Below are 10,080 nucleotides of genomic sequence, written 5' to 3'. Positions count from 1 at the left end.
GTTTCAAATTTGTAAAAGTTTAGTCAATGGAGAAAAATACAGAAGCCTCTGAAACAGAATCATAAAGCCAACAGCTCGAGCCTCTGTTGTTATGCCCAGCCGCAAGACCTGCGCGCGCCACGCCATCCTTACCTACATGTGCTGCTGGAATAGAAGCGCTCTGAAGTACCGCAAGCCAATACACATCCAGTTCGCTGGTGGAGACTTGGCTTAGCTGAAGCCGCCACTCCCAACATTATCAAACCGGCAGGCCTCGTGCCCCCTCGCCCTCAAAGTAGCAGGTGCCATGGCCTCGTGCCCCTCGAAGTTACCGGAGCAGGTGCCATGACCTCGTGCCCCTCGCCGTTACAGGAGCAGGTGACATGGCCTCGTGCTCCCGGTGCGAGGCGTGTTGCTGTGGGGAGCGCGTGCCTCCTCACCACTACAGAGTCCGTTGTGCCCTGCACTGTTTAAATGTGAACATTTTAAAGGTGATTTTATTTCTTGTTATTCATTCCTAAAATCCGTAGGACGGGAGACTCATTAGAGGCTAAATAAGCAAACATCAACACTTTTTTTCGCTGTCCATAAGCACACGGATCACTTAATAGATCATTAACCAGCGATATGCTGCTGACATGGACGCTTTTTACATCTCGCGTCTCCATTACAGCCATGCTATTACCGAAGGGGGAGAGCCGACGGCGGCCTGCCTGCCTGCTTGGCTATTACGGCAGGCCGGGGTATATTAGAGCGCATTACACGCTAATGGCGCTGCCTTCAGGTCCGAATAAAACCAACAAGCTCTCACAGTCTCACTGCAGAATTAGAAACATGGTGTTAAACTTTGTTCGACTCGGCCGGGATAGATAAGAGGCTTTTACGCAGTACAACAGTCAGGTCTACGAGTGTAGTTTTATAGCTCATGATACTGGGTTGGTAGTACTATACCTGTAGTATTTGATGCCTCTCCATTGCTTAATTCATTGTACCCTATCGTGTGGTCTGGTAGCCTATGCACCGGGCGTTTGGGATAATGCTGTCAGGGTTCGGTAAGCGTTCTGCCTCTGGGGGTGTTTCAGGGAAAAGTTGTTAAAGAGGGACTAACGCTGTCGCCGGCCCAACGCTGCAGGCTGCAGCCCTATATACAGTACCTTCACTCAGGCAGGCAGCGCGCTTGAGAAGTGCCTGGTGATCTGCTGACATCAGAAACGTTATAGATTAATATCTTACGTAGGAAGATGGATTCATTGATTGTTTTTCAAATAATGTAACAATCCCATATATTTTGATATAAAAACTTTTATTGGAAATGTAATTATGTTATTATAGCCTAAGTGAGTAGTATCGTAAACAATAATATCGTTATAGTAATAACCTGCTAATAAAAACAACACCTAATAATAATAATAATACACTTTAGGCCAACCATATTCTTAGATTTTTGTGTGTGTGTGTGTGTGTGTGTGTGGGGGGGGGGGGGGGGGGGGGGGGGGGGTGAAGTCTCGATCGCTTCTGTCAGAAAGTAGAATTGCCTATATATTTATCACTGCATAAAACGTCAGTTGATGTCTTTCAGCATTTTGTAGCCTACTCTTATAAAAGCTCGAATTACTTATAGGCCTAACATTGACAATATGAGAGAACATTCCTTCACTTTTTGCTGTTACTCAAGTCAGTCGTGAGTTTATTCGATTTTTATGACATTTTAAAACCAGACAAAATATGGGAACATGTTTCTGTTTTTTTGTAGCCTAATATGGACTGAATCATGCAAATAACCTCTGAATTATATGAATGGAAAAATGTGTGAGAAGATTGGAATGTGTCGTTTATTTCAGCATCTTGATACATCGTGAAGAAATGCAGAGTTGAAGTTAATGAAGTATTTAAACCAACAGTTATTGGATGGTGTGTGCATGCGGCGCCCGGTCCCCTCCATCTTCAGCCTAATCGATAAGTACTGGCCGGGGCCATGAGCTCAGGCGTGGATATGAGGTGGAAACGGGATAATAATAGAATCGATTCATCAAATTGACTAATTTACAAGTAACTTCCTTCTGCAGGAAATCAAGACATCTCTTAGAACAGATAAAGGCAATTATTCCAATATAAATAAATGCAAAGGCCCACAATTCACACAATTCACTTTTATATTCCTGAAGGTCTTCTTTAATTTTATTGTCCCATAACTATTCGTTTTTCCTTAGAATATGTAATGTGAATGTATAACTTAATTTTACTTTATAATACAGCTACTAATAACAACTACATACAAAAGTATCTAATAAAGTGTTATGTATCAACAAAATCAATTGCTAAAAGAAAAACGGTTAATCAAATGCATGATTAAATTAGTGTCTAATTGAACGAAAAACCAATATTGCCTAGCGAGGTCTCCGTGCAGCGTCCGTTAGAACCACGGAGCGGCAGTCTTGAGCCTCTTTTCACAGTACCTACTCACCAGTGGTGCTTTTCAAAGCTTCAAATGCTTTGCCATATACGCACTACACAATGGTCGAGCCAAGAAAGAGCGTTCTGTCTCTCGCTCGGCCTCCATGCTGATATTACCATTGGCACGATGTCAGAATGTACTTGTACTCTATAGTCTAACAACATAACCTTTTTCTCAATGTCTTTGAATCCGGGAGGATGTTGTCAAGACTTGGAACTTGGAAGTACGTGCATATCTACATTGGAAAAAACACACATATAAAGTATATAATAGTCTAGGCCTATGCCAATAGTCTATATCTGGTGCCAATAATTGTGTATTAGATAGAAATATTAATTGAAGGTCAGAAACAAATCGAGTTGACCACAAAACGACAGCATTTAGTGATTCAGAATAAACTATGTTGGTAAAGAACAACATTTGGAGATTCAATTACAAAGGAGGTTTTAAGAAGAATGTAGGTTATAGTTCGAWTTTCAGAATCATGTTTCTCTAGTTGGAAAATTAGAAATATATAGGTTACATTTCGAAGAGGCAACAGCTCACTTTCCACCATTGAAAAGTCAAATGAAAAGGCCTGCACGTCTTCAAACAGGCTACTAAACAACGTCCCAATGCATGTGAATGGGTACTTTGTCATTATTGAATCTTACATTTTACTTCAGGTTTGAAATTGTTTAGTTATTTTGTGCCTTTAAAGGGCTTTACACGCTATGCGTGCGTAAAGGTTACGTTATAATACCGTAAAACACTTTTCACCAAAAACATCATCAAGTTTTTATGGATCCTTATGTATGCAGATCACTTTATTCTCTCTGTTCACTCAGTGTAAACTGGGAGATAATTGCCGTAGAAGAGGGGAATTATGCCTAAAACGTGGGCTGTTAAACGATAACATGCCATTGGTTCTCCTAAGTGAAGGCATTCAGCTCTTCACTCCCTCTACCCTTTCTCACCCCCTCMTTCGTAGCTGTCAGAAAGAGCGCTCCGCTCTCCCTCCTCCCCTCTCCTCCAACCTCGCCCCTCCTTTATTCTAATCCAGAAAATACACCGCTCCCTATTGGAGAGGGGCAGGCAAGGGGACCTGCCTTCCAGCCTGACGTCACAGTGCGCTATAAGCATAAAGTGCTGGCAGGCAGTCAGCGCAGTCTGCTGAATACTCGAGAGTGAGTGTGTCAGGAAGGAAAGGAGAGCTCAAATCTCTGCGGTGCAGAGCTGGAAGGCTGCTTCTCCAAGCAAAAAAACAGACTCCATAGTCTCATCTACTTCTTCTTTTCCTGGCGAAAACAAGGACTATACCTTATATCTACAACGTTGACGAGGACAGGACAGGAGCCTGCGTCAACGACAACTCGGTATTATTTTATAATTTTTATTTATGTGTTTATTTTTTAAGTTCATTTGTTCTGAAAGGACTGACGGTTTACTTTTGCACTGAGACAAAATTATTTCTACATCTACTTCTCGTCTGTTGACCAGAGCCAGCTAGCAGAAAGAAGTAGGCTACATGACGAAAATTCCCATGTCGTTTGCAGTGCACTAGTCTCAAAGTTTGTTCCACTTGTTTTTAGTTTTCTACTTTTTTACCTCTCCGAACGGTGTTACATGCAACAAACAGTACACGAGTCTGCAGCATTGGAGCAGTAGGAAAAACTACTGCACGAGACAAGCGATTGGAGAAGAGACGCTTATTAACAAGTCTGTTTTCACGACGCTGGCAACCACCTTCACCCATCTGCATCAGAGTCGCGGCAGCACCATGAGCGCAGAGCTGAGCATGGGCCCTGAGCTCCCCAACAGCCCTCTGGCTCTGGAATACGTCAACGACTTTGACCTAATGAAGTTCGACGTGAAGAAAGAAGGTCTGGCCGGGCTGGAACGCGCCGGGGTGCGCCAGTGCACTCGGCTCCAGCCCCAGGGCTCTGTGTCCTCCACCCCGATCAGCACACCATGTAGCTCGGTACCCTCCTCGCCCAGCTTCAGCCCCACAGAGCAGAAGAACCATCTGGAGGAGCTGTACTGGATGCCCAACGGCGGGTACCACCAGCAGATCGATCCACAGACGCTCAGCCTGACCCCGGAGGACGCAGTGGAGGCCCTGATCGGAGCCACGGCCCACGGCCACCCCCCACCCCAGCACGTCCAGCAGCAGCTGCAGCAGGGCGCCTTCGATGGCTACAGAGGGCCTCACCAACACCACAACCATCATGGCCATCCCCAGCAGCACCATCATCCCTATGGGGGAGGCATCCCACACCACCCTGATGACCTTTCTGGACACCCGGGGGGTCTCAGCCACCCCCACACCCAGCACCACCACCACCACCACAGCCAGGACCCAGACAGCCCGTCCCCCGTCTCTCCAGACTCTCACCAAGCCCTCCACCACCACCGCCACCATCACCACCACGGCCACTCGGGCCAGGGGCACCATGGCTCAGGCAACGTGGAGGACCGCTTCTCTGACGACCAGCTGGTGTCCATGTCTGTGAGGGAGCTGAACAGACACCTGCGGGGATTCACCAAGGACGATGTCATCCGCCTCAAGCAGAAGAGGCGGACCCTGAAGAACCGGGGCTACGCACAGTCCTGCCGTTACAAGCGGGTGCAGCAGAAGCACGTGCTGGAGAATGAGAAGACTCATCTGATAGACCAGGTGGAGGCGCTCAAGGCGGAGATCAACCGGCTGGCACGCGAGAGGGACGCCTACAAACTCAAGTGCGAGAAACTGACGGGAACGGGAGCGAATAACGGGATCCGCGAGGCTGGGTCTAGGCCTACTAGTGACAACCCGTCATCCCCAGAGTTTTTCATGTGAGTTGTTATTATAGCTCTATTGACTCACCCCTACCCCACCACCAACTGATGCTGATGAACAAACAATAATAATCAAATACCCCTTCATATTTACTGTACTAATGACAGTCAACAACTATATTCATATTAGAAGAATAATCCATAAAATAATATTCTCATATCTAACCATCTCTCTCGATCCACGTGACAACTGAGATACAAAGAACAAGGTAGAATGTTGGGTCAACGCCGCGCATCTTTGTAGATTAGTTGCTTGTAGTGAATATACTTTTTTCATCTTCCTGAGAGAAGAGAGAAGCGGCGGGTGAACTTTCCTCCTTTTAGGCTGTACTGCTTTTACTGTGTCTGTTAGTGGGATGACCGCCCGACCTGGGCCTACACAACAAACAACGCAGAGAGAAGCGTTTTGAGACTCACATTCGACACTGGGCCTGAAAAAGGAAAAGAGAGTTGCTAAACAAGACTCCACATTATGCAAACTTTACTTCTGTCTACTTACATGTTATGCAACATCTCATTTGTTTATTGCCTGCTTGGTTATATTCGAATATATATTGAAACAAAAATCTGCATTAAAATATGAATCCTGCATGCTGGACATGTACGGTAATAATTTCTATTTTGTACTTTCTTTTTGTTTCTCGTGTATCTTAAGAGCATGTCGTTGATCTGCGCTTCTCCATAGTGTTGTGGGGTTTAGAGGAATGGAATGAGGACAGTAGGCCTTCTGTAGCCTTGTAAATATTACGCAACCGCAAAACTGCACACCAAGATAGAGGAGGCTGGTTTTTAACTTCTTTCTTTGAGTTGTGTTTTATTATTTTTTCTTGTTGTTTGATTTTCATTTTGTGGGTATTGATTCAGAGATATGGGCATTTTGCAGTTGCATTTAAAGACAACAAACTTTGTATATTAAGTGCACTTTTTGGATAGCCTAATGATTTGTTTTACGTTTTCATTTTGAGTTTTGTACAGACCCCCTTGAAGGAAGACATACTATTATTCTATAATAATAATAATAATAATAATAATAATAAGACAAGATAGATGCAAGCTTAATAATAACCTTATGACACATTGGGATAAATAGTGCGAAGCTGTCAAAACAAACGCATAGCTAGAATATTAGCAGATGAGTGATGGTCCTTTACGCACCATGCATAACTTTGTGTTCTACTCCTAGGATGCATATAGGCTATAGTATATATATATAAAAAAAACTGTTATACATGTTATTCCATTTCATTTCCGTCTGGTGCTGTAGTCAGCAGAGGTTTTCTTAGCCAGAAATGCCATTATGTTAACTATTGCGTAACCCTAACCCCATTATATAATGTGAAGAACAGGATAGTCACATAATTTCTCAAGTTGATTAATGTATTTTATTGGGTGCAGCTGCATCGCATTAACAGTGATATACTATATCTTTTGTACTCTTCCTCGGCAATATCAAGCATTTTTTAAAAACATGTTCAACAACGTTAACCATTTCAGGGGTTTTATGTACAATTAACAAGTATTTAGATTGCGCATGCGTTTCAAAATACGAAGTTTAAATGTATTAATGCTATATGTTTTCCTGATATTTTTTTTTGCTGCCGGTCAGTAAAAAAAGAAGGATTCAGGTTGTGCAAAATCTCGAAATGAAAACTGTTGTGTGTGTTATGTTATGTTATATGATGTTTTCATCTGTTGTATTATTATTTGGTGATTCTGGTTCTGCTGGCCAGATGCATATTAAAGTTTTTATTTTAATGATTTAAATTAACAAACTGTCAGATCATATTGAATAAGCATGGTGCTTGCATTTAAAAACTATTGTTGAAAAGTCATGCATTTAACAATCTCTTGGTTTGTTCCTGATTCAACTGTGTTGAAATCAAATTGAAACTGCAGCAGCGGGTTGTTGTTTTGTTTTTCATTTCATGTATTTTGCGATGATGATGGGGATCAATTTTCAATCCTGTTTATATAAATAAGATACAAAAAAATATCTTAAATTTGAACTGTTATAGTTCCATTCAGGCTGGTTTCTGTTTCGTCTTATTTTTTGTTGTTGTTGGAAGAAATGGTTTCCTATTTTGCTTATTAAAGTCATTGAAATGGCAATTACCTTTCTCGGACTGTTTATTCTATATACTCTCTCTCCCCCCTTTCTCCCCGATTTACGTCATGGCCAAATTAACAGCAGGTCATGGCGGCAGGTAGACTGGCGGTTAAGGGCCAGTAACCAAAATGTTGCTGGTTCAAATTCCCGAGCCGACAGGTGAACAATCTGTCGCTGTGCCCTTGAGCAAGGCACTTAACCCTAAATGCTCCTGTAAGTCGCTCTGGATATTAGTGTCTGCTAAATGTAACATGGAGTAATGTGAGCTAATGCGTCATCTCCGTTGCAAGCTACAGGCGCCTCCGATCTTATACACAGAGCTACACATTTAGCCTACAGTTTCGGAAAAGTATGTTTTTAGGAAGACATGCCTACAGCGTTCTGGTAAATCTTTCCGTCACTAAAACATAGCCCAATTCCTACCACCCCGGTTTGAGCTGAATGAGTCGGCTGTACTTTAGTCGTAGCCTATAAGCCTACTGAACAGAAATATGTAATGTCCATTATAAGCTAAATACAGTTATGATAGCCTCCGTAACGTGGTATAGGTGAAGGCATTTCCCTAGATACAGTAGTTGATATGAAGTCATAACATTGCGATTATGAACGTGTAGCCTAAATGTGTATGCCTAAAGTCTACATGCACACTGTTGGAAATACAGACCAGTCTCATTTCTTAGTGAAAAAACATGTCCCTATTGGCTATTACTGAAACAAAGCTGCTGCACATGTTACACAGGCAAAATTAGTGTAGCAGGCCCACTGTGGCCATAGCCTACTTTACCAGTCTGTGATTGCGTTTTGCAGTCACCTGTCGTCAATTCTAGATTAGTCTCTTGATTTGAACACATTGCATGGTAGGAACCCTGGAATTTGACCAAATACTGCGCACAACAGAAGCCTAACCCTTACTGGGACCACCCGTTCATCTCGCGCTGCAGTGCAACCTAGTCTCAGAGCATCTCGTATTATTCTGTAAGTAAATCCGAGACAATCCTTTAAGTATGAAATGTTATCTTTGGTATGATTACATAAGTAAGATGGTTACTTAAGGCAAATAACTTAAATGTCTAGCAACCCAAAGGTTGTGAGTTCAAATCTCATCAAGGGCAACTTTGCAACTACTTAACATGTTAGCTAACCTTAACCCCTAGCCTAGCTAACATCAGCGAGCTAGCAAACGTTAGCCACCTAGCTAGAATTCRTAACGTATCATAGGTTTTGCAAATTTGTAACATATTGTACTTTTTTCAAATGCGTAACACTTAATACGCATTGTAATTCATAACGTACAGTATCATACAAAATGTGTGATGGACATCCACAAAGTAATATATACCATACAAAGCGTACATTTCATACTAAATGGAGTGTCTTGGATGTACATACAGAATAATAGGAAATGCTTTGAGACCAACAGACAACAATATGAAATGCTCTGAGACCAGGTTGATCAGGGAGACTCTGGGTGCTGGCCTGTGCTGCTGACTTTTGCAGAAATCCCACCTTGCAGGTGCCCACGGTAAAATAAGATCTTTGACATTGCAACTCTGCACAAACGGAAGGGAAAGAAAATGTAACATTTCAAATCCCCAATTTGTGGGAAATATCGTTATGATATTAATACTATAGCCTACACAAGTTGTCTGTGCTTTTAATTTGTATTGGCCCGTCTATTTCTTATAGGCCTACACAAACTGCATAGCGGATGCTGCATAACAGTGGCAGAGAAAGGTGAATTCCTTTCTATAGTCCTTGTTCTTTCCCCTGTCACAGGGCTGAATACTGCATTTACCAGAGGCATCAGGCCCATCAGGCCCACAGGGGCATGTGCCCTCTCAGATTTGTCCTGTTTAAAAATATATATATATTGTTGTGGTTGTTGTTGTTTCTCAGTAATACTACTAGCCACCTAGCAATTTTATGAAGCTAGCCCAGATAGGTTCCCAATCTCCCAACCTCATAACTGGCTGCCAAGAAGCCATTTCAGGCTATCAAGTTAGAGTAGCTAGCTTGTCTAACTACAGGTAACTTCCAAAATAAAGGAAACATAAACTGTAGGGCGTTGGGCCACCACGAGCCAGAACAACTTCAATGCAGCTTGGCATAGATTCTACAAGTGTCTGGAACTCTATTGGAAGGATGCGACACCATTCTTCAACAAGAAACTCCATAATTTGGTGTTTTGTTGAYGGTGGTGGAAAATGCAGTCTCAGGGGCCGCTCCAGAATGTTCCATAAGGGTTCAATTGGGTTGAGATCTGGTGACTGAGACCGCCATGGCATATGGCTTACATCGTTTAAATGCTCCTCAAACCAATCAGTGACCTCTGGTGCCATGTGGATGGGGGCATTGTCATCCTACGGGGGCATAGCCATGGTAGCCAAAATAATGGCCTGCCCAGCATTTTGATACATGACCCTAAGTATGACAGGATGTTAATTGCTTAATTAACTCAGGAACCATGTGTGGAAGCACCTGCTTTCAATATACTTTGTATCCCTCATTTACTCAAGTGTTTCCATTATGTTGGCACTTACCTGTACCTTAGTTGGCATGCATCACCGCCTGGTATGGCAACTGCTTGGCCTCTGACCACAAGGCACTACAGAGGGTAGTGCGTACGGTCCAGTACATCACTGGGGCCAAGCTTCCTGCCATCCAGGACCTCAATGCCAGGAGGTGTCAGAGAAGGCCCTAAAAATTGACAAAGACTCCAGCC

At 43.0% G+C, this 10,080-nt stretch overlaps 1 protein-coding gene across 1 annotated transcript; it reads left to right on the top strand.

Annotated features, from left to right (window-relative positions):
• Positions 1-3,574: 3,574 nt before the first annotated feature.
• On the top strand, positions 3,575-7,360 carry mafba (MAF bZIP transcription factor Ba). Its single transcript, XM_024005700.2, has one exon. It carries the CDS (start codon positions 4,194-4,196, stop codon positions 5,250-5,252), a length of 1,059 nt encoding a protein of 352 aa, XP_023861468.1. The 5' UTR covers positions 3,575-4,193; the 3' UTR covers positions 5,253-7,360.
• Positions 7,361-10,080: the final 2,720 nt, after the last annotated feature.

This window comes from Salvelinus sp. IW2-2015, linkage group LG17 (assembly GCF_002910315.2).
Source record: "Salvelinus sp. IW2-2015 linkage group LG17, ASM291031v2, whole genome shotgun sequence".
NCBI classification, from domain to species: Eukaryota; Metazoa; Chordata; class Actinopteri; order Salmoniformes; family Salmonidae; genus Salvelinus; species Salvelinus sp. IW2-2015.
Note: the sequence above shows the minus strand (reverse complement) of the source record. Positions and strands in the feature narration are given on the sequence as shown.